Source organism: Heterocephalus glaber, unplaced genomic scaffold, assembly GCF_053883595.1.
Source record: "Heterocephalus glaber isolate CG9 unplaced genomic scaffold, H.glaber_assembly_v1.0 deba00001550, whole genome shotgun sequence".
Classification (NCBI taxonomy): domain Eukaryota; kingdom Metazoa; phylum Chordata; class Mammalia; order Rodentia; family Bathyergidae; genus Heterocephalus; species Heterocephalus glaber.
Window position 1 is genome coordinate 24370540 of NW_028258343.1, and position 24841 is coordinate 24395380.

Genomic DNA, 24841 nt, shown 5'->3' on the forward strand with positions numbered 1-24841 from the left:
GTGGGCAGACCCTCAGTTTGATGTGGTGGCTCTGAGGTACAGAATTATTAGACAGCGGGTTATTTGTGCATTTCCTGTGCATCTCATCTTGTATCTAGTTATTTAGATGGACAGTGTAAGCATTTTATACTTTTAGATCCTCTTTAACACTGTTTTTAATGGCCAGAATTTTGTTCCTTTCCCCACTTGGGGACTCTTTTTTTATTGTTCCTTATTAGAAGTAATACTTAGGGGTCAGTCTTATGTCCAGAACTCCGCTTGTCCAGATGTTGGATTGTTTCTTTAAGAGTAGAAGTAACGGAATAGGTATAACCGCTTAGACACGCATGATATGTATTGGTTGGTAGAGCTTGCAGAGGTTTCTGAGTGCTTAGTATTAACCTCGGCAGTGGGTAGGAGGATAATAAATGTATTATATTGGTCTTTGTTGTAGTATCTGTGCGAGGTCGATAGCTGAAAAACAGCATGTCTTTTTAATTTGTTGTTACTTACTAGTGAGTGAGTTTGAGTTTTTTTTCATAATTTATCTGTCTGTGCTTTTCTCTGGGATTTGTCCTCCTTTGTCCATGGTCTTTGGTTTTGTTTTGAAGTTTATAATTATACATTAATGCTTTATTTGCCATATTGCAAATATGTTTAGTGCTTGCATCAGAGATGTTTAATACACAGACAACAGTGGAAGGACCTGAAGTATTGCATGGCTGCTTATTTTTGTGTTCTGTAAACAGTGGACGTGCAGGCCTGTCAGTGGCAGGCTCTGAAGGTGACGCTGAGATCCAGTCCCTAGGTTGCCAGTGGACAGGCTCTGGGGTTCCAGATAGCCCCAGTTTATCACGGCACGGCTTAGGGGCTTTAAGTTGTGACAGTGTGAAGGTGATGTGTGTGCAGAAGAAGCCTACACTGGAGTTTTCTTCCCTGAGCCAGTGACCTGCTGTCGGACTCCTAGTCAGCCGTGTGTTACCCGCGACACGACGTGTGCAGTGCGGCCTGGCACATCAGGGCACTGGTGCGTGTGTAACCTGTGATATTTTCAGGCGACAGTGGGCGCGTCTGAGTGTAACCTCTTGTGCGTCAGGAGCACCGCATTCTCCTGTGGTTCAAGGAGGGAATGTTGAGTTTCCGGCAGGTGGAGTGGGAGTATGTCTGAACATTCTGTCACTTGGTTTCCGTGTCTTCGGGTGGGTGCTAGGTGACAGGTAGCTGAGGTTGTACTCATGCGCGTTGTAATCTCTTGAGCAGGCGTCCTGGTGAGTAGATATTAGATACTTTGAGGGGAGTGAAGATTGGACCACTGCTCTCTTCCTGTGTCTGCAGGCAGTGTTAGAATTTCCCCAGTATTGTTTGTAGGGGTTTTCAGAGAAACACCCAGGAGAAGATAATTATGTATGAGGATTGGCTTACGAGGGTGTCAAGGCCGATGAAGTCTAAAGGTCTGTGGGGTGCAGTGGCAAGGCAGAGACCCGGATTTACTGATGATACACTTCTGGTCTGAAGGCTGGCGGGGTCAACGTTCAGGGAGAGCCCGTGTTTCACTTCAAGGTGATAGGAAAAATCCAGTGTTTCAGGTACCAGGCCAGCACACAGGGAAAACTCTGGCCGGCCTCCTTGTTCTCCTCCGACCTGTAGCTGGTGGGAGGAAGCCTGCTCACAGTGTGAAGGTAAGCAATCTAGCAGTCCAGTCTAGCCACCGAGTGTTAATTTAGGCTCAGAACAGCCTTGTGGAAACGTTTGTTCAAATATCTGGGCACCCATGGCCCAGGTGAGTTGACACAGAAGTTTCATGAGTTGCTGTATTCTGAACAGTGTGGCTGGCCATCTGACTCTGGATGAACTAGCCTTCCTTTCAGAGAAAGGAAGGAGTCGACACACGCACTGATGGGGGTACTCCCCAGGAATCAGTGCACGTGTAGACAGCATTTCCGGTAGATCAAGGGCCTACATGCTATAGCTCATGGGTCAGATCTGACTCGTCACTGTCTTGTAAAATGTTTTATCGGGACACAGGCACACTCCTGTGGTCTACAGCTGACTTCCCTTACAGCTGCAGAGTTGGGTAGTTGACAAGATTGAATGCTGTAAAAAACTAAAACTATTTACTCTAGCCCTTTACAGAAAAAGTTATGTTGAGCTATTCTTCATGACAGTAACTAATTATATGACTAGTCACTGAAGATTTTTCTAGGTTCTGATAATAGAACCCCACAGAATTAGTATATGCAGTGGGGTTTTTTTTTCTGTCACTGAAGAGAGCAAAATTGAGAGAGAGGAGAGAGGGAGACAGACAGACAGAGAGAGAGAGAGATTGAAAGAGAGACTGTTCTTTTGATCTACAGATGGTTTCTTTGGCCAATATTTGTCAGTAGTAAGTGAGGTGGAGATACGTTGTGGGTTAAAATGTAGCATATACTCTGCATTGCTCAAAATAGTTACATTGTATAAAAACTACATTTTTTATTTTAGTAGTTTTACCCAGCTTTTTAAAAAATTGTTACTAGGAATCTATTGAATATTTATATCTTGGTTCCTAACCTCAGAATCAAATGTTCATGTAGCCTAAAAATCAGTGTACATAATTTTCAGCATTTCCCTCAGTTAGTGACAGAACGAATAATAGAAATCAGTGATGGTGTAAATGTTCATGTCATGTATTTGCTTCTTTGGTAAAACTTAGCAGCCAGTGTTATAATGTTTCCGTGTAGAGATCCCTGAATCTTCCTTTCCCTCATATATGTGTAACTTCTCCAGCCATGGGGTCTTATTAAATATGCAGCTCTGTAAAATGTTTCTCACACATTACATGTTTTGGAATCCTTTCATGTTGAAAAGAACAAGTCAGTGATATTATTTTTAGCAGTTAAGCATTATTGATTCATCTACAGAGAGATGTGTTTTATTTTAAGCATTATGTATTTTAAGCTGTGCCGTTGGGGTGTCCTCATGTTTGTGTTTGTACTTACTGGTGTTTCTGTAGGATCAATTCCCAGTAGCTCTTGTTTGTGTTGAAATGTAGATACCTGTCCCCAGGCTGCCAGGTGTGTATGAACATTACCTTACTTTTTTGACACCTTCTTTCAAATATTTGTCAATGTGATAATTTTTAAAATCCCAAAACTTCAGTGTTGTTTTCATTTCTCTCATTCTTAGTGAGATTGGACATTTTTTTCTTACCTTTATTTTCCATTTATACATATGCAGCCTGTGTGTGCTGTTTCTGGGGTATTCCTAAAAAGATATTTCTTCATCAGATTTACCCTGGTGTGTCCTTTGACAGTGGTGTAGACAGGACTGAGCTCACTTAGAACTCGAGAGACCTTCCTGCCCTCCGGTGTAGATGATGGACCATAGGTCTAGCCTGAGCAGATCCAGTCCAGGAGCCTTGGCTGGGCCATGCGTGGGGTTGTTCACGGGGACCCTGGGTCCCGCTCCCACTGGGAGCTCCAGCATGTGGTTCCGAGTGCAGTGCTTGTGCTGCACCTCAGAGGGCATCGTGTCTCTTCCACCGGTGCCTCCCCTTCTGTGTGAAGGGGAGCTCACAAGACTGAGGGCTGCCCATGGACTTCATCTAGCTATAAAGCCCAAGTTCCATTTATAAATCATGTTTAAGCAAAACTTCAAAATCATATTTATGAGGCATACCTTTTATGGAGAACTAAGTCATTCATCTGAGCTAGAGAAAAAAGTAGTTTCAAGCCTAGTTTTATTAATTTGAGTATTTTGATTTCAATCTTACGTAGAGATTGACTACACCTAAAAGTAGGGTAAAAGTGAGTGTAGCTGATTTTATGCATGTTGTCATTTTGTGCTCCTTGTGGTTAAACTGCCTGAAGGCACTCTTGTGTGCTCCCATGCAACTGCTGCTTGGCAGTTCTGCTGAGCAGTCTTGTCTCCAGGGACATAGGTGCCTGGTGATGCCATCCTCCTTTTTTCGGATGCAGCCCCTATGTGAAATGCAAGTGGGCCATGAGTTAGGAGACACAGTGTTGTTTACTGGTGGCTGGTGGGTGCAGGAGCACAGGGGCTGTGCAGGAAGGGCCTGTGTGCAGGTGGCTGTGTGGATCGTTGGTAACATGCCTGCCGGTTTCCTAAGGGTACCCTAAGGTTTTGGGTTTTGTTGAGAGCTTGTTACCGTCCTTGGGTAAGTCTGTAATCCAGTGTGGGAATCCCTGCATGGATATTAGGAAAGCAGCCTTTTAAAAACTAAATTTAACAGATTAAAATTGCTCTGATTACTGTAAAATTTCCATATTTCTTATTTCTGTACCTTACTTGTAACAGATAGTTCATACCAGCATTGGTCCATGGCTATGCTTTGAGTGGCATTGCAGTCAATAATAAAATAATTAAGTTAAGGGCCGGGGATGTAGCTCAATAGCACCACCCCTGCCTGGCAAGCGCAAGATCCTGAGTTATATCCCCAGTACCAAAAAAAAAATAAAATAAATAAAATAAAGTGATGGGTAAAACAAAGACAAGTATAACATAGAAACGGACAGATGTGAAGTAAACATTGAGAGGACACTGAACCCTAAACTGGCTCACAAAGTTTCAGTGTAACTCAGGAAGATGGACTGAGGTAAGAGCAGGAAATGTGCTGCTACATTTTAGGAAAGGTAAAGAAGTAAAAGATGGTGTGTTTCTTAGTGGTGCCACGCCTGCCTGGCAAGCACCAAGCCCTGAGTTCGATCCCCAGTACCAGGAAAAGAAGACAGAGAGAGAGAGAGATGTAAAAGAAGGTGTATTGTGGTAGTAAAAAACAAAAATTTTAAATGCCTAGGATGTAGTAGAAAAGTTGATTTTTCTTACATAATGAGTACATTTACTTTTTTTCTTGTTGGTGGCACTGGGGATTGAACTCGGGTCTTTGTACTGAACTACCTCCCCAGTCCTTAAAAAAAATTTTTTTTTTGTTGTCAAATTCTAAGACAAGGTCTCACTAAGCTGCTAGTCTCAAACTTGTGATCCTCCTGCTGGATTATATGTAGCTGGGATTACAGGTGTGCCGCACCACGCCTAGCTTCTACCGCTAATGGTCATGAATATGATTCAGTTCAGCTTTCCCAATCTTCAGTACGTAGCTAGTGCCTGAATATGGAGCTACAGATACTGCCCATCAGATACCCCAAAGCAGGTTTTAGCACGTGAAGATAAATGTATCGATTTAATATGTTTAATAAGACAACAGTACATTTAAATGCTTAGTACCCAGAAGCCAAAACAGTCTTCAGCCAGAGGAAGCTGCAAAATCAGCATCGAGTTGATATATGGGTGATGTGTAAAGTTTAGGTGACAAGTCTTAGTTCTCATCAGTTATCTTTAGTTTGGGCAGAATATACCTTTTAGATCCTAAGTGTATTTTTCACAAGATAAATACAAACCCGTCCCTCCCCATGGACATTGTGTGTGTTAATGGTGTGTATTTTTCTTTCAGGCTTGGACTGCTCACCGGTGTGGCTGCCTGGTAATGAGTCCCTGTGGGCGGCCACCACTGTGCCGTACAGCCACCGACATAACCCAGGCAGGAGGCACAGCATAGCTTCGGACAGTGGGGACACTGGCGTGGGAACCTCCTGCTCTGACAGTGTGGAAGGTGAGCTATGGAGAACAGTTGTGCACTGCGGATATCCAACGGCTCTACTTTATTGTTCAAACTAAAAATTACAGTATTTGAGTGCTTAATATTTTTCTGAGTTGCTGTATCACCAAATTAAATTCTCTCTCTGGTGATCCTCCATCTTCCCTTTAATTTTCTTAACTAAACATCTTATTCTGAGAGAGCTGTAGCATGTGGTGTTTTAAGATTCATACGGCGGGGTTCTGTGTAGCCCTCACCCCTTCCCCTGGAAATATCTCACCCGGCTCCAGTGCAGTGTTGCAGGGGGTAATGGCCCCAGAGGTGACATGCAGAGCTTTCCACGCACCCAGCCTGTGCTCCGGCACTCCTCTCTGTGCCCCGTCTGTCTCTCCTGGACAGCACCAGTCTCTTCCAGGTCTGACTGTCTGTTTGGAGAGCGCTGTGTGAATGGGAGTCTGTAGGACAGTTCCTCCCTTTCCATGGGTGAGTGGCGCTCCGCAGTGGGGCCCTGGAGACTGCAGCTGATCCTGCCCTGCCGTGGGCGTCTAAGCTGCTTCCCTCGTGCTGTGCTGCCCTTAGCCTGAAGGTGCTGCGAACGCACCCGAACGCACCCTCAGGGCTTGGTGGGCAGCAGAGACGGGCCTTCCTTTCTCTGGCCCTGTGGCCAGGAGTGCAGCAGCCGGGTTGTGTAGCAGTTGCTTGTTCAGTTCTGGAAGAAACCGCCACACCATTTCCAGAGTGACTGCCATTTCCCCCTACTGCGTGTATAAGTGATCAAGTTTCTCCTTATACTTGCCAGAGTTTGATGTTTAGAAACCCTACCCTTTCTGTATACGGTGATAGCACGTTGTGGTCGTGAGATCTCGTTTTTCAAAGGTAACTGGGTTTTAGGGGTGCAGAGATTTGCCACATGTCTGTTTCCGCATGGGCTCAGCCTCCTCTGAGGTCAGCGTCTCACCGGAGTGAAAGCGTAGGCACTTACAAGCCTGCACTGAGGCCCTGTCAGCCGGATGGGCCTGGACAGAACAGTTCCACTGCCTTAAGAACCCCCGGCGGGGGCTGCCTGTTCCTTTCTCCTTACCCGCAGGTCCTAGTAACCACTGCTTTTTACCATCGCCGTACTTTCTGCCTCTTCCCAGATGTCACGTACGTAGCTGGAACCATACTTTATATAGTCTTTTCAGATTGGTTTCATTCCCTAAGTAGTATGCATTTATGTTTCCCCGTGTCTCTTCATGGCTTGTTTTGTTTTCAGTGCTGAGTAATATCCCGGAGTCTGGATGTACCAGTTTGTTTATCCATTTGTTTACTAAAGGACGTCTTGGCTGCTCCACGTTTTGGAGGTTGTGAACAAAGCTTCTATAAATATTCTTGTGCACATTTTTGTACTTACATCCATTTTTAGCTCCTTTGGGTCAGTACCCTGCACATTTGCTGGATAGGTATGATCAAAGTAGGTTTAGTTTTGGGAGAAACTTCCAGACTGTCTGTCAGAGTGGCTGCACCTTTTATGTTCCCACAGCTATGGGTGAGAGTCTGCCGCTCCATGTCCCTGTCTGCATTTGGTGTTCTCAGTGGTTCTGTGGGATTTGCTGCTTTAATTTGTGTTTCCATGACTTTTAGTTTCTTGTTTTACATTTATGTCTGTGATCCATCTTTTTGGTGAAGGTATAATGTCCACCTTTGGTAGTTGTGCCGCAGTCTTTGGGTATTGTCTTACATTTTTATCAGTCTTTTTACCCTTTGTTTTTAATTTTAGATGTTTCTGTTGACATGTCTTCCAGTTCACAGACTTTCCTTAGCTGCTCTCAGTCTCCTGTGATGGTCAGTCTTGCTTGTCTACAAGGTGGGACTGAGGATCACTGGGATTAGTAAAGTGCATGGCTGGCTGTGTCCAGGGCACTGCCCCAGGGCAGCAGCAGGAGAAGGGTACGCTGGGCGTGCTGGCTGCGCTCTCCTTCCTGGCTGTCGTGAGCGAGCAGCTTTCCCCTGCCATGGCCCTGTGCTGTGGGCCAAACTTTTGCAGGTGCAAGCCCGAGTCAGTCTTTCTGCCCTGAGGTTGCTGTGCTCTGGCATTTTGTGATAGCAGTGAGAAGCCGACTAAAGCATGTGCTCCTGACGCCATGTCAAGGTGGTTCTGCTCTTCTAGTGGAGCGTTTCCATCTCTAGCATTTCCCTGTGATTCTTTCTGAGCATCTGTGTGCTGCTGTGGACATTAGGCCTCTGTTCTTGCACGCACTGGCTTTTTCATCAGCGGGTGCAGCATGCTGATTGCAGTTGCCTGACATTCCGTCAGATAGTTCCCACTGAGCTGCCTCTCGTGGTCTAGCTTGGAAGCTGCTGTTTCTCATGCTCCTGCTGTTCTTTGCTGCAGAAGGGCTTGTGTGTGCTTCTTCCCAGGCGCGCAGTCCTCAGGCAGTGTGGGTGTGTGTAGAGGAGGCGCTCCGCAGTCCTGTGCTTGGCGCTCTGCTCTTCTCACTGTCCTGAGCGGGCAGGAGGCTGGAATGGAGATTTCTGTCCTCATCACGGAAATACCTCTTCGTGTCTTTTGCCCACTTTCTCACTGTATTATTGCCTTTTCACTGTTGAGTTTTGGGCTTCTTTGCACATTTGGATGCTGGTCTTCGCTGGGCTGGGCTGTTGTAAACACCCCCACCCCAGCTGTGCAGCTGGTCTTTGTAACCTAACAATGCCATCAGCAGAGCATGAGTTTTTAAATCTGAATTGCAGTGTGCTGTTTTTTCTTTATGAATTATGCTTCTTAGGTGAAATGTAAGAACTCTTTGATTAGTCCCAGATCTTAAATATTTTCTCTCTCTTTTGTTCTAAGAGGCTTATCATTTACATTTAAGTGTGTGATTCATTTTGACTTGATTTCAAAGGCATTTAAGAAAAAGTTGATATGCTAAAGAAAAGATAAATTTTATCTAAAGATAAGAATGTATTATCTTTTTAAAAAACATTTGCTTAGCTTTGTGGTACTAGGAACCAAATCCAGGGGAGCTCTACACTGAGCTACACCTCCAGCCCTTAACTTTTATTTTGTTTTATTTTATTTTTATTTTTATTTTTTGGTACCAGGGATCGAACTCCGGACCTTGTGCTTGCGAGGCAGGTGCTGGAACCACTGAGCTAAACCCCTGGCCCAACTTTTTTTTTTAAATTTTGGGACAGGCTCATTGGATTGTCAGGCTACTCTCAAACTGCAGTCTTCTGCTTCAGCCTCCTCACGGGCTGGGATTAGAGGCATGAACCATACCCAGCTTAAAAAATGGTTTCTAAGGCATTACTTTCTGTGGGTGACTACTAAAATTCCTGAAGTAGTAAATAAAATGAGCCATTATAGGATTTTTTTCAAGTTTTCAGTTAGCCTAATGGGATTTTTACAAGACTGTGAATGATGAGGTTGTTTTCACTGGTAACGGATGCAGTGTTAGAGCGGATGGGTGGGCTTGCAGGGGCAGAGTGATTCCTAGGCCATCACACAGGGGCGTCAGTCCCCAAGACAGAGGCACTGCTGTCCGTGAGGGAGGGAGAGGGCCACTTCTTGGAGAATTTCTCACTTCGCTGAGCCTGCTTTCATCTTTAACGTAGAAACAGCTTATTTATTGTAGGACTTATGACATGACTTTTAGATTTCCTGCCACAGTTTTTTGCTCTATCATCATTGCTTCAGAAACGATTCTTCTTCTCCGTCCTCACACCCTTATTTCAGGAGTCTGGTGAGAATGACTCCATTCATCCATCAGGAACAGTCGGATGGCCCCTTTGTGATTCTGCACCCGATTGCATCACAGGGAGGGACTGGTATGTGCTGGGTGCCTGCTCCCTTGCTGGAGCGTTGGGGTGTGAGGCTCCTGTCTGAGCCCTGTGTTTCTGTCTGTCCCAGTTTGGGGTCTGGTATTTATTTCCAAGGCTCGAGCTCCTTTCTTTCTGCAGACACTCGACGCCCCCTGCTCCTTCCCCTGCTGGCATTTCCCTGTGGGTTCTTCTGTCTGTCTGACTGTCTCTCGTTCTTCGCTTCCATGGCTGAGAATTTTGCTGCGATCCCTTGGGGATGGTCCTTGTTGTTTGTTGCTGTGGGCTCCACAACTGCTTCTCTGTCCTCCCTCGCTCGGGTCTCGGGTCTCAGGTCTTGGAGGGAGAGAGTGCCTTGTGGACTCAGCGTGGACCTTGACCCAGACACACTGTCATTGTGGGGTAAGTGGAAAAAAAAGAAGGAAAAAACTTAAAAAGAGACTGTGAAACTTTCCTTGGTGTCTACTGCTGTTGTATACTCCTTCTACTCATTTGGCCCGATTATAAAGGTATTCATGGACACGTAAAAGCACATCAAAATGAACATAATTCTAAAAGCAAAATTGTATTTCAGATTTTAGGTTCATGTTTGGAAAAGGTTGAATCAAGCATTACATAGAGCAAAAACAGATCTCCCTTTATTTCCCTTTCTCTGACCTTTGCTTTGGCTTTAGAGGCCTCCAGTGTTATTGGCACGGCAAATTCTCCCTGACCTTTTGTCACGTATTCATTCACACACACACACAGGTTTTAAAAATAAAAGTCATATATGTTCTCTGATTTTTTTTCCCCCTTTTTGGTTTCTATATATTGGATTTCCTTTAAAAATAGTTATTTTTAGCTGGACGTAGTGGCGCACGTCTGTAACCCCAGTTTTTGGGAGGCTGAGGCAGGAAGTTCACATGTCCAAGGCCAGCCTCGACTACATAGAGTTCAAGGCAAGTCTGGACTATTAGTAAGGCCCTGCCAAAAGACAAAAACTTGTGAGATGGTTTAATGACCTATCTATACCACACTGGGCTTCTGGAATTGCTTTGTTCTCCAGGGAGATAGCCATAGACGTAATCCAGAGTGGCTTCAACTGCCGTGAGCATTTAAGAGTAAAGTAAGCTTCCACGTGTGCTTATTTTTTTTCCTGTGTTGGAAAGAAAATGCAGTGGAATATGAAGGCTTCCTGCTGTTTTTGTAGCATATAAGCCAAACAACAAATAAGAGATTAAGACAAAAGCTTAGAATTTCCACCTCGACATTTGGCAAGAAAACTTCACATGTACCCATGTTTACGTATTGATATTGCGTTCTCTAGCAATCACTTCAACCTGAGTACTTTGTAACACACACAATTAGGTGGAAATTGATTATCAAAAGGCAGCATTTCAAAGCAGTAAGAAACTGTGGTGGTTAATCTTGATTGCCAACTTGGTGGACCGGAGATTCGGTAAACACATTCTGGGCGTGTCTGGTGGGTCCGGGGAAGTGACCTTGGGGCCTTGGACCCTGACCTTTCCTCTCGGGGCTCTTCCAAGAAGCTTTGTGCTTCTTGGATGCATGAGGTGAGCAGTTGCCTCCACCATACTCTTCCACCCTGGTTTCCTTTCTGCCTCACAGCCAGCTGCCCATGGATGGAAGCCTCTGAACCACGAGGTTCTCATAAGCTGTGGGTGTCAGGCATCTTGGCCACAACACAAAAGCTGACCAGTGATGTGGAGAGTTAAGGCCGACAGCAGTCTCCCTTCCCACCCCGGTCTGGGCCCTCGTGGGGATTGGGGTGCCACCTTCACTATGGCACTGAGCAGGAGAACTGACAGTATCTCAATCAGAAGATGACTACATTAGCATTGTTTTCATAATCCCTAGAAATTCTTTGATTCTGCTGCATATTATTAACCACACCCTTTTCTATTGCTATTTAGAAAAGTTCTTTTTTTCTTTAGTCTTGGAATTAATTGGAACTAAGCTATTTGTGTTAGCAGTAGGAAATATCACTGCTTTTCTCACTGAATAATTCATCAAGTGCTAAATACAAGTTTCTATGATCTCTTTAGGGATGAAGAGCATGATTTTCACTTTTCCTTTGAATTTGGCTGATGTAAAGATGTTAAATTTTTTTTGCTAATTTCCATTTCCTCTGACTGTTATCTCCAAGCTGAACTTCAGCTTCTTTGCCTGACAGTTTGTTAGTTAATATGGGAAGCAGAGAGTGCTTTTACTGGTGTGTTCAGTCACTGTGCAGAATATTCTAATGGAAAACTGCCAGGGGTGTAGCTCAGTGGTGCCACCACCTGCCTCGCAAGCGCAAGGTCCTGAGTTCAATCCCTGGTACAAAAAAACAAGCCCTCTAATGGAAAATCAACTCATCGAGGGCTAGTATTTAGCTCAGTGGTAGAGTGCTTACCTAGGGTGCATGAGGCCCAGGTTCAATCTCTGGTACTGGAAGGAAAAAAAAAGGAAGAAAGAATCAATGAGTGGAAGGCATGGCTGTGGTCACAGCAGATAGTGGAAGAGAACACACTATGTGGGTAAGGCAGTGTCAGAATCTGAAGACGAGTACAAACAGGGCGGAAGTTCCAGGCAAGGATGAGGACTTGTGGTTAACAGTAAGAGTAGTGGGATTCTGAAAACTGACCATAAAAAACAGGCTTGAGATGTGTGTGGAAAACGGACTGGGATTGTGGTTTGAGTGATGGATGGTACCAATGGTATTTGTCTGGGGAGGTGAGGGGTACTCTTCTTTAAAGCAGGGAATTAAAATGTTAACTGAATATAGGAAGGAGGGTTTTTTTTTGGTACCGAGGATCAGACTCAGGACCTTATACTTGCGAGGCAGGCGGTGGCACCACTGAACTAACTCCCTGGTCCTAGGAAAGAGTTTTAGAAGACATAATAAAGACCTTTATTGAGAAGGAAAGGCTGCTGTGTTCATTGGTGTAATATTTTTTTCTTATTAGTATTGTTTTCTTTACTGCATTTATTTGCCTTTCATGATTTTCGCAGCATGGGAGCTGTTCTACAGTACGTTCTGTTATGGTTTAGGTCTAAAATGTCCCCCAAGAGTCTCGTGTACTGAGAGTTAGGCGATTGGAAGGTGATTGGATCGTGGGATGTTCTGCTCATTGGTGGATGAATCCATGGGTGAGTTCATGGCCAAATGTGGTATTAGGAAGTGGTGCCGGGTTGGGGGTTGTCACTGGGGGTGTGACCAGGAGGGGTGCATTCTCGTTCTTAGGTCCTCCTCCTCTGTGCTTTCCCAGCCAATGACCATCGTGGCTGCTGAATGTTAAGAATAGCTTTGTATTTATCGCAGTTCTCTAGTATGATTTCAAGTCAGCGATTGTGATGCCCCTGCCTTACTCTTACCCCAGCTCAGAATTGTTCAGAATTGTCCCCTCCACCCCAGGATCGAACTCAGGACCTTGTGCTTGTAAGGCAGGTATGGCACCACTGAGCTAAATCCCCAGCCCTCAGAAGTGTTTTTGCTATTCTAGGGTCCTTCTGGTGTCAAATGAATTTTAGTAATGTTTTCTCTAGTTCTGTGAGGTATGCTAATGGTATTTTGATTGGGATTGCATTAAATCTGTGTAACAGTTTTGGAAATATGGCCATTTTCATTATGTTGGTTCTTCCTATCCAAGAGAAAGGGATATCTTTCCATTTTCCGATATCCTCTTCCATCTCCTTTTTCAGAGTACTGTAATTTTCAATGAAAAGGTCCTTTGCTTCATTTGTTAGATTGATTCCTATGCTACTATGATAAAAACAGCATGATACTGGCAGAAGAACAGACCCGAGGATCAGTGGAACAGACTAGAAAATGCAGAAACAACTCCAGACACACTCAGCCACCAGACACACTCAGCCACCTTGCCTTTGACAAAAAGTGTCAAACATGTTCACTAAAAGAAAGATAGCCTCTAATAAATTGGTGCCTGAAAAACTGCCTTTCCATATGCCAAAGACCTAAAACCAGACCCATGTCTCTCACCATGCACTAAACTAAAACCAAAATGGATCAAAGATCTAAATATTGGGCCGGGAATTTAGCTCAGTGATTCTGCTGCCTGCCTTGCAAGCACAAGGGCCCGAGTTCAATCCCCGGTACCAAAAAAAAAAATCTGGATATTAAAACAAAAACACTAAATCTGCTGGAAGAGAGAATGGGTAGAACTTTTGAGGACATAGTGATAGACAAAGACTTCATGAACAAAACCCAGACTGCAAGGGAAGTAATACAAAGAATCAACAACTGAGATCTCATCCTATTAAAAAGTTTTGCACCACAAAATAAATCAACAGAGTGAAGAGACAACCCATAGAGTGGGAAAAAATTTTAGCCAGCAGACCCTCAGATAAAGAGCTAATATTTAGAACATACAAATAATTGAAAAAATCAGACCCCTCCAATTTAAAGACCCAATCTAAAAATGGGCATCTGAGATGAATAGACACTTCTCAGATGAAGAAGTACAAACAGCAAATAAATAAATGAAAAAATGTTCAACATCACAGGTCATTCGAGAGATGGAAATTACAACAATGCTGAGATTCCACCTCACCCCAGAAAGAATGGCTGCTATCATGAAATCAACCAATAACAAATGCTGGCGGGGCTGTGGGGAAAGAGGAACCCTGCTCCACTGCTGGTGGGAGTGCAGACTGGTGCAACCACTGTGGAAATCAGTATGGAGATACCTCAAAGACCTAGGACTGGAAGTCCCATTTGACCCCGCTATTCCACTGCTGGGGATCTTCCCCAAGGGAATTAAAAGCATTACACTGCAGTGATATATGTGCACCCATGTTTACAGTGACAGTTTGTAATAGCTAAAGCTTGGAAATAGCCCAAATGGCCATCACGTGGTGAGTAGATTAAAAAGATGTGGGTTTTTTTTTTTTTTTTTTTGTACCGGGGATAGAACTCAGGTCCTTGTGCTTGTGCAGCAGGCGGCAAAACCACTGAGCTAAATCCCCAGTGATGTGGGCTTTTAATACAATGGAGTATTACTCAGCCATAATGAAGGATAAACTTGAGACATTTCTTGCTAAATGGATGTACCTTGAGACTATACTCTTAAGTGAAATAAATAGGACACACGTGTGAATATCACATTGTCTCTCTGGTGTGAGAAACTGAAAGGGTAAATAAGGACCTAAATGTATAATAAATAATGTGAAATTGGAAGAAATTGTTCAAAAAGAAACGGAAGCTGGGGAGGAGGGAGGAGGAAAAGAAAGAAAAGAAAAAATGAGAAAAGAAGGAATAAAATGGAAACAAAGCTTTTGTAAATGGGTAGGGTTGAAGGGAGGGGAGGGGATTGGGAGAAAAAGAAGAATCAGTTTGTACAGGTGCCAGAGACCCCTGTAGTCAGGTTCCAGTCCCCACTTGACTAGGATACACTGCAGGCCTGAGAAATAAAACTAAAAGACAGAACTAGGAGCGAGAGCAGGGGCCAGGACCACCAATGCCAGTGCAACCGACAGGCGCGGGTCAGTCCCAGTCCCAGGCACTGACTTTTATTGGGAATCAACTGGGGTAAAGGCGAGTGTGGTTTCTATGGAAATTAATGAAGACAAGGCTCATAAAGGACAAGACAAAGCATTCTCAAGTTAGGAACAGAATAGACAAAATACATGATTGTAATTGGAACACTGTCCTCCTAGTCTGAAGGTTTAGTTGTAGGAACGGAATTAGGTGCGAGTTACTCGACCTCAGCACGTAGGCTTCGGCCAGACTCACTTCTATAAACAAGCCAGTTGCGAGATTAGCTCCTCACAGCCTGCCTGGGGCACGATCAGTATTACGGTCCTCTGCAATACAGGTACAAATTTGCTATGACGAATGTGATTGTTATATATATTTAAGTTGTACCAATAAAATTAACAGTAAAAAATAGTCACAGAACTCTTAGAACACAACTAATTGATATTTACAGCACAGTGTGAGCTTTAAAGCATAATATCTATTAGAATATTTCATATCAATGTCAAGTGCATATGCTTTATATACTTTGATCTTCGATGATAGTTTTTTGTCATTCATTAAGCATAAGTCTGTATTTTTTAATCATTTATAAAATTAAACCTACATTTGTTAGATTCCAAACATTATAGAATAACCTAAAACATATTGATTTCTTTGTGTTCTGTAGCTGAGAATTCCCCTGACATATAATTATGCTGATTTTAAGTAATATGTATGAATTTTTTTCTTTTGTACTGGAGATCGAATTCGGGACCTTGCGCTTGCGAGGCAGGCGGCAGAACCACTGAGCTAAATCCCTGCCCTGTGTGAAATTTGTTTAGGGGTAGCAGATATAACCCAAGTTTGTTCTAGAGTGTCTGCACAGTTCTTAGTGAGCTGCCTTCAGCTCTTTTTACGCTTGTGACTTGGCAGTGAGGAAGGTGTGCATTTCTTCCTCCTTCCAGGGGTCGGTGGCAGAAGGGCTGTTTTACTTTGGTTTTGGTTTGTTGTGACTTTTTTTTTAGGTGAAATGTGTGAATTCATGTAAATTGCGTCTTTTCTGTTTCCATATAAATCTTAGGATTGTTTTCTCTATGAGGAATGCTGTTGATATTTTGATTGGGGTTATGTAAAATCTATATAGAGACTGCAAATATGGCCATTATGACTGTATTCGATCTGCCTGTCCAGGGTCAGGGGCTGTCGTTCCCTTTTCTGATGTCCTCTTTGATCACGTTTTTCAGAGTTCTGTAGTTTTGGTGGTACAGATCGTTCACTTCCTTGGCTAAGTTAATTCCTAAGTATTTAATTTTTTTTTGATGTTATTTGAGTGGTATTGTTTTCCTAATTTCTTTCTCAGTGAGTTCAGTATTGGTGTATAGAAATGTTACTGATTTTTGTGTGTTTGATTTGTATTGTACTACATTGCTGAATTCGGTTATTAATTCCATGAGTCTTTTGGTGGAATATTTGTTTCTTCTGTGTATAGGATCACATCATCTGCAAATAATCTGACTTCTTCCTTTCATAGATACATATTATATGTATATAGATCCCTTTTCTTTTCTTTTCTTTTCCCTGATTGTTCTGGCTAATGTTTCAAGTACTGTATTGAACAAGAGTAGTGATAGTGGACATCCTTGTCTTATTTGTGGTTTTAGACAGAAAGCTTTCAGTTTTCCCCCATTTAGCAGAATGTCATAATGTTGCCAATAGGTTTGTCGTAAATGGCTTTTTCATATCAAGACAAGGCCCTTCTATGCCTGTTTTCTTCAGGATTTTTATCATGAATGGGATTTGGATTTCACCAAAGGCTTTTCTGTGTCTGTTGAGAAGATCATGAGTTTTTTTCCTTGCCTCTGTTTATGTCATGTAACACACACACTTCCTGATTTGCGGACATTGAACCTTCCTTGCATCCCTGGGATGAAGCCTACTTGGTCATGATGCATGATCTTTTTGATGATTTGTTGCATTCTGTTTGCCAGTATCTTGAGAATTTTTGCTCCCCATGCAACAAAGATAAAAAGTCTTGCTTGTTTTGCCATAAAGTAGTAGCTCTGTTTCTAAGGACCTAGACATTCATAATTTAAGAGGTTGGATTTTAGTTTGACTTATAAAACATTTTATAGGAGAGAAGTATTTATGACTCTGCCAGCCAGCTGCCCCGTGAGACGTCTCCTTGCGTGGGAACTGGAGCGAGCCCGCGGAACGTGGGTGCATGAGTGCAGTTGTGAAGGAAGCAAGAAAAAACCCCATTAATTTTGTGTAAAAATAAAACCAAGTTATTTTTTCTGACCAGCTTTTGAAACGAGTCTTGCTTTGCACTGGCGATCTTTTCAAGCCCTACCTCACATTGTTCTTGAAGTTGCCAGTAATCTGGTTAGAGATGAGAATTGCCACTTTGGAGGGGTGGTTCAAACAGAGCTGTGGATCTTGCTCTATATAAGCTTATAAAGAAAAGTTTCTTAGTTTGCTGTGAACAGTTATTAAGAGACAGTTATCAAAAATAGTTTGAGAACTGTCTCATTTGTGAAAGGTAGGTTTCTACAATTATGTTAAGCAAGTAATTTTTCTGTCTTAATAGGATTTGAAGTGGCTTCTTGAGATGGTTGAGAATTATGGTTTGATAAAACAAGAACTAAAAGGACTGGGGATTTAGCTCAGTGGTTCTGCCGCCTGCCTTGCAAGCACAAGGACCCGAGTTCCATCCCCGGTACCAAAAAAACCCAAGAACTTAAATTTGTACAGAATTGCTCTTATTGTTGCTATAATTCATGGAGTCATTAAAAGAATAGGCCATATCTTTAGCTATAGTGAAACAAGAACGCATTTTGCTCTCATGAAGGATATAAAGAGTAAAGCAAGCAGTTGGAGACAGAATGCTTTCCGTGGCCCTGACCTTGTGATGTTCAGGCCTGTTATTAATGGACAAGCTTGTTTCTTGTAATTGTCCTGACTCCAGGCAGGTACCATGGTGCCACAATAGGACTTCACATTTTAGCTGTGTCTCATAAACATTTACCTGGATTAAAAAATAACGAGACAGTGCTTGTCTTTCAGGTGGATTTTCACGTAGTATGATAATGTTTATATTTTGATGCATTTTTTGTTGTCATAGGTTTTTTTCTTTCTCAGGTTCCTTTGGTTGACTTTTCTTCTCATACTATTTCCTTCGATATCTGTCCTTTAAAAAATGGCATTACTGAGATGTATTTCATATACCATGCAGTTTGAGCATTTAAAGTTGACAGTTTAATGTTTCTAGAAGATAGTCGCAGAGTCCTTTGTTAGAATATGTTCATCTCTCTTAGAGGAAACCCAGTGGCTCTCACTCACACACCCCTGCCCAGCCCTGGTAGCCCCTGCACTCCCTGTTTCTACAGATGTCTTTATTCTGGTCTTTTCATATGAATGGGATTATCTAGCATGCGGTACTCTTGACGCGATGTTCCTGGGCTCATCCTTGTACTGTGTATCAGTACTTGTGTGGCTGATACATTTATCCTCATCAGTTGAAGGAAGTGCAGATTGTTTCTTCCTGGCTCTTCAGGCTAGTGCATGCATGGATGTTCTTGCATACCCTCGGGTGGGGAGACCCCCAGGCTGGGTGCGAGATGTTGAACTCGTTGAGGTGCCGGTGTGTGAAGGCGCAGGCACTGCTGCATGTGCCACTGGCTTCTCCGCAACCTGGTTGTCCCCTCTCCTTTTGATCCTGCCCATCCTGGTGAGTGTGAAGTGGCTTCTCAGTGTGGTTTCCAGTTGTATTTCCCTGGTAGCAAATGATACTGAGTATCTTTTCATATGCTTTGAGCAGTCCACTTGTATATCTTCTTTGGAGAATGCTAATTCCGTGTCTTTTAAATTGAGTCGTTTGTATTTTTACTGAGTTATAGGAGTTCTTTATATAATTAGATAAAAGTCCTTATCAAATAGGTGATTTGCAAAAATTTTCTCTCATTTTGCTGGTTCTCTTTTTGTTTGATAAAGTATCATTTGCAGCAAAATTAAAATTTTAATGAAGTGCACCTTAGCTGTATTTTCTTGTGTTGTTTAGGCTTTTAGTATTTAATAAACCTTTGCCTGATTCAAAGTTCTGAAAATAGACACCTGTGGTTTCTTCTAAAAGTGCTACAATTGAGATACTGTATTTTGTCTGGGATTCACTAGGATTAGCGCTGGTGGGAGGTGGGGCCAGGGTCCCTCCTTACTGTTGTGTCTGCCGTCGGGTGGCTGGCCGGCTGCCAGCTTCCCGGGTGTTGGCATGGAGTCTGGTGTGCACTCGGACTGGCTCTCGGGGAGCAGGAGCCTTGGAGCCCTGTCATGGTGCCGATTGCCTTGGCTGACAGAAATGAGGCAGTCAGCAGCTATTTCAGTTCTCTCTGCCCACAAATTAGATCTGGTTTTTATTGCTGTTTGCAGTGATTGCTATTTTAGGGTTTTAGAAAGAAAGAACTTTTAGCGGTTCTTCAACAAGTCTGTTAGTAAGCTCTGTTTTTGCATAGCCCAGAGTCTGGAAGGGCGGTTTCCGTGGAGAAAGAACTGTAGCTGTCAGGCTGGACTCCCAGCCCCTCCGAGACGCTGCCCCGTGCTCTGGGTGCATGGCTCCTGCTGGCGGGTGATGAGCAGGCTGCATTTTCTCTGTCATTATCTGTTGTTCAGCAGTTTCTTTAGGATAAGCTTTAATCCCACTTTGCAGCTGTGTCACAGTGAAACTGTAAGCTTTTTATTACAAATAATATACTTGTGTTGTTTTTTATGCTAGTAGTTCCTGTGTTTAATACAGTCTTCAGAGATTGTTTAGTTGAATTATTTTATATGGCTACTTTTCTGCCAGAGTTTGACTTAGAATATTTTTTAAAATTTATATAAAATATAGGAAATACTTTGAAATATTAACTTGTTAGCACAGGAGGGTTGCATGTGGTGTAAGGTTCCTGTATGGTATGCTATAGCTGTGATGTGCCATTTGAAGGCGAGGGAAGAAGCGGCATGGGGTCACATAAAGCTTACTGCCTTCTTAGTTAGGGTCAGTATTTTCACTCAAAAAATGAATATTTATCATACTATTTTATACTGACTAATACATTAAGGTGGTACATTGTAAATTAGAATGTTTTGAAATGGTTATATAGTGTCCTGATTTTTTTTAACTATAAAAATTTACAGTTTATTATAAATCTGCAAGACCAAGAGGGTGTGGTGTTTTTTGTATCTAATTTTTTTTCACTATCGGAAGGATAAAGCAGCACAGGGAAAGGGGGAAGAGGAGGAGAGAGGGAGAGAGACACACACTTACACACACTCACACTAACATCCCTGAATTTAAGAGTGAAATGAAGTTGGGATTTTGTTGGGAATTCAGAAATATGTTATTTTATTTTTGGTACCGGGGATCAAACTCAGGACCTTGTGCTTGCCAGGCATGTGGCAGCACCATTGAGCTAAATCCCTGGCTCAGAAATATGTTATCTTAAAAACAGTCCACTTCCACATCAGGCTACAGTGATGTCCTCTTTCTTGTATTCTGCCCTCGCACGCCTCCATCTGCCTGAAACCATGACCCCTTCTCCCTGTGAAGGCTGCAGACCCATCTTGTTTTTCAGAAGGGCGCTCTGCTGCTTCCACAGCATCCACTTAGATGGAGGCTGGGTGCCATCGTGTGGCTTTCCTTCGGGATTTGTGGCTACAGTTAAGTAGCTTAAAGCACATTAGAACTGCACTACACCTGTCCCCAGTTAACCTTCCTTAGGGCAAAATAACATTTTTGAAGTGTGAAATTGTTAACATGAACGTCTTCTGATTATGTCCAGAAGGCGCAATGGCTCCCCTTCTCCACACATCCATCTGTGCACCATTTAATCCCGTGCCGTTTATTCAGGAGCTGTGTGCGCGCGTGTATGTGTGTGCCCGTGTGCGTTGACCGAGCGCTGATCCTGGCATTGACAGTGAGGGGTTCTGAGAGTCACAGTCGGTCAGATGTTACCCTGAACTCAATACTGGTCATGGTTGAGCTCGGGGTCCAGAGCTGAGAGCAGGCGTCGGTGAAGGGTGTTAGAGCGCGTGGAGCAGCAGAGTCTGGTGTCTCCTGAGTGCCTCTTGATGCAAAGCTTGGAGGATTCCTACTGTGGAGCTCCGGGAGTCAGTTCTGTGCTGTCACAGTCCACGAATGCCATCTCAGCTGCACTCAGCATCACAGAGCAAGCAGCCATGTGTGGGACTTGCTCTGCTGCCTTCCGAGCCAGCTTTCTCTGCAGTGAGGGCTCCCGGAGCTGCTGAGGGAAGCAGCAGACCTGGGGCTATGGTCTCTGCTTCCTGCTGTCACCTGAGGCTCCGCCCATCCTTCGGCACAGTGCCCTTGGAGGTAGTGATTCTTTGAAAATCACAAAAGCAACCTTTGCAGGAGAAATGGTAGAATTATCTTACCTGAAGCTAAAGTAAGACATTGTGTACGATGAAATGTGAAAATCCCTTCTCCTTTTGCCATCTTCCGTATGCAGGAGTGACTTCCTTCACTGAGTTTCAGGTGTATTCTTCCAGAACTTTGCGCTGCGCGTTATATATGTATGTTCATATACACATGTAAGTAACTTGTCTGTACTCTAACATTAAATATCGACATACGTGTACTTCCCCTTTTCTCCCAAAGGTTACAGGGGTTTATGTTCTCACATCATAGTGTATTAAGCACCTTTTAATACTTTTATGAATATAATAGGGAATACACATTGCTGTTAGTGTATTTTTTGTCTTAGATCTTGTTTTTTAAAAATGTAAAGATGTTGGGCAGGGGATTTAGCTCAGTGCTTCCTCTGTCTGCCCCACAAGCGTAAAGACCCAAGTTCCATCCCTGGTACCAAAAAAAAAAAAGTAAAGATGTTTTTAAGAGGCTATGATGATCTTAATACAAATATTCCCTTTTAATAATAAATATATATCTAAAATTACCCCATTAATATGGATAGTCCATCAGCATTTGGGGCGTTTGTCATTTTCTGTTTGGACCCAGCCCTCAGGAGCATATCCTCTCTGTTTTCTTGTTTGGTCACCCAGGCTTCTGCCGTTGTCTCGGTGTAAGATCACTGCAGGTACAGTCTTTGCCATTCCCCCACTCCCCTAGAAACTCCCCAGGAATGAGAGCCAGGCTCTTTCCTCAGCAGAGCAGAGTGCATCTCTGCTTCACCTTCACCTGTCAGAAGGAGCCTGAGCAGCCTCTCACGACTGTTAGCTCCACAAAGAGAAACGGAATCTTTTATGTATTTTCTTGCTTTGGTGCCACCTTGTCCCAGCTGGGTCCTCCATGGTTCACTACTGTCTGCCGGCAGACGAGCAGTGTGTTCAGGGCGTTGCTCTTCACAGCACTTGCCGGAGGAGTGCGGACTGGGCTGGGTTTTAGTTAGGCTACCCAAGTCACTTTCCTGCCCCCAGCTCTGGGGGCAAACACTGGAGCTGCCCCCCTGCTACGTGCAGGGTCTGGAGCAGCGGTGGGAACCTGTGGCAGGTGTGCGGCAGCGGCTGTTTGTGTCCTTGAAAGGTCTGAAGGTGCACCATTGCTGCTCTAGACCCTGGCTCTGCAGCTACCTTTGTGGGAAGCAGCTGGCTCTGCTGTTGCTTCTTCCAGCGGGAAATGGCAGCGCCGAGTTGAGCCCACTTCCTCATGCACTGGTGCTCTTAGATGTCTGTGGGAGTTTGCAGGGTGTGCTGGGGATGCCAGGTCTAGTATTCATTTGGGAGTTTGGACTCACAATGTGAGAGTTCCTAATCGTAGAATCGCTCTGAGACCCTGATAGGCAGTCTTGTACTCGGGAACTGTTTACTGTGACGTTCTGTCCACACCCCTCATCTGTGGGCTCCCCAAGTAAGCATTTCTGTGCAAAGACGACTGGAGTTTCATTTTTGAATTAGTCTACTCGGTTCTGACCTTTCCAAACAGTTAGACATTACCAGTTTGTCTTCCCCATGGACTTTATTTCTTTGAAACAGTATCAGAGCACACAAATAACCTTGAAATATATTCTGGCTTGAGAGTCAGTATTTTTGAAAAGATAGGGAAAACATAACAGCTGCCTCCCCCCCCCCCCCCCCCCAGCCTCTGGCTGTTCAAGTTGTCATCCCTCCCACCGAGGTCGGCACGCCTGGTGGTAACTTAGCGCGTGCTGGTGAGCACATTGAATGTAGGGCTCTTTAAGGTCGGGTTTTCCCTGGGGCTCCTGCCAGGAGCCTGTGTGCAGCTTGTGTGGGGCAGGCCCGCTGGAGCCATGGACTCCGAGGTGCCTGGGACGTGAACGTGCACAGCCTGGGACTTAGCGACTGCAGAGCGGATGAGGAGCGGAAGGAGGCGTGGGAGGCCTGGGAACCACTTCGTCTCTGCAGATGAGTTCTCAGAACCCTTTCTGGTTATTTTACCACCTATTCACATGTTTGCGATTTGAATTAGGGTTTCAGGGGATGCTGAGTCTTCAGATTTGGCCCAGACTCCCACGGTGTAGAGAGATTCAAAAGTAACATTTTCTGACGGAGCCTGGCTGGATTATGATGAGGCCTCCCGATAGGGAGATGGCTGGTTTTCTTTTAAAGGCACAGTGCTTTGATTAACTAGGATAAATACAGACGTGTGTCCCGGCCACTCCGTCCCTCCTGTGCCCTACTACGTAAGTATATCTGAAGTACCGTTTGAAGGCGGTGCCAACGCGCCAGTCCTGAGGAGTCTGCGAGGCCGTGGCGCGGCCTGTTCACGCTCCTGGGCGCGCCGCGCCTGCCTTCTCCTGCTAAGTAACTGAGCGGCAGTCTGTTCTCTCCGCAGATCACTCCACGTCCAGCGGCGCCTTATCCTTTCGGCCCAGCCGCTCGCTTGTCACCCTGCCCACCGCCCATGTGATGCCGTCCAGCCCCAGGCACAGGGACTCACCGGTGTCCGAGGGACCGCGATGGAGCGCGGGCCTCCTGCAGGCGCTGGGCGACCACGGTGGCCGAGAGCGGGAGCCCGACTCTTGTCTGGACATGAAGGGCTCCCGGCCCCTCCGGAAGTGGTCGTCTCTGTCCAGACTCACCGCCCCCGAGGGCTGCGGCCTGGGTGGCCCCCTGACCGCGGAGGAGTGCGGGACCCGCCTGGAGAAGACGGGGCGGGGCGCGGACCCAACGTCACAGTGGAGGACCTTGAGGCCCCGCTGCCTGCACGACGGCATGGAGGTGCTCAGGCTGGAGGACAAGCAGAGTGGGGGCAGGCGGACATCGGCCCTGGACTGCAAGTACAAGTTTGAGAGCTGCAGCCCCCAGGAGGACCTCAGAGCCTGCCCCTCCGCGCTCCGGAGGCAGCTCCTGGACGTGACGCACAGTGCCTTACCCGAAAGCAAGCCCGCCGAGGCCGGCCCGGAGCCCCTCGAGTCTCCCAGGTACTTAGTGCTTGGCCAGCAGGCGGTGGGCGGAGTTCCCATCCAGCCCTCCGTGCGGACACAGATGTGGCTCACTGAGCAGCTGCGCACCAACCCTCTGGAAGGCAGGACAGCGGAGGACGCCTGCAGCCTGGCGCCCTGGCCGCAGCAGCTCGGGGAGGCCCCGCTGCAGGTAAGGCGCGTCGGGGCTGCCTCCCTCCCTCCCTCCCTCCCTCCCTCCGTGGGCGCCGCCCGCCCTCCCGCAGGTGGGCCCTCGAAGGCCGAAACGTCCAGCAGCCTGTGAGGCGTTTGGCACTGACCGACCTGAAAACTAAAAACTTGTACCTGGTCTTTACTTTCTTTCTCATTTGTTAAATGGGCATAAACATAAACAAAAGAAACCATATTTAATCTAAAGAAACCGGGAGCAGGAGGAAAGCTGCTCACATGGAGTAATGGAAGGAAAATGGACATGGGAGTGCTTGGTTTTGGGTTTTGTTTTCCTCTGTGTGAGAACCTGGATGATTCGCAGCCTATCTTAGTGTCTCGGGGCCTCAGTTTCTTCATCTTTAAAACAAGAAGGTGGAACCAAAGTCATTAGAAAGGTGTTGGTAACCGTTGGTATGTATAATCGGACACGCT

At 44.9% G+C, this 24841-nt stretch overlaps 1 protein-coding gene and 1 long non-coding RNA gene across 6 annotated transcripts in view; one reads left to right on the forward strand and one right to left on the reverse strand.

Annotated features, from left to right (window-relative positions):
* Cep85l (centrosomal protein 85L) overlaps nt 1-24841 on the forward strand; it is a 110672-nt gene that overhangs the window by 11878 nt on the left and 73953 nt on the right. For 4 of the 5 annotated variants that reach the window (XM_021240680.2, XM_021240679.2, XM_004860164.4 and 1 more), the window contains exons 2-3: nt 5429-5587; nt 23632-24392. In XM_021240680.2, coding sequence (XP_021096339.2) covers nt 5429-5587; nt 23632-24392 — 920 coding nt within the window. Of the gene's footprint in view, nt 1-5428; nt 5588-22950; nt 23480-23631; nt 24393-24841 lie in introns of those variants that run through there. The other variant, XM_021240681.2, reaches the window with a different exon arrangement.
* LOC110344988 (uncharacterized) lies at nt 5587-23914 on the reverse strand. The gene is made up of 3 exons (XR_002387999.2): nt 23737-23914; nt 11766-11800; nt 5587-9759 (listed from the first exon to the last, which is right to left on the reverse strand). It is a non-coding gene; the product is annotated as an uncharacterized LOC110344988 (long non-coding RNA).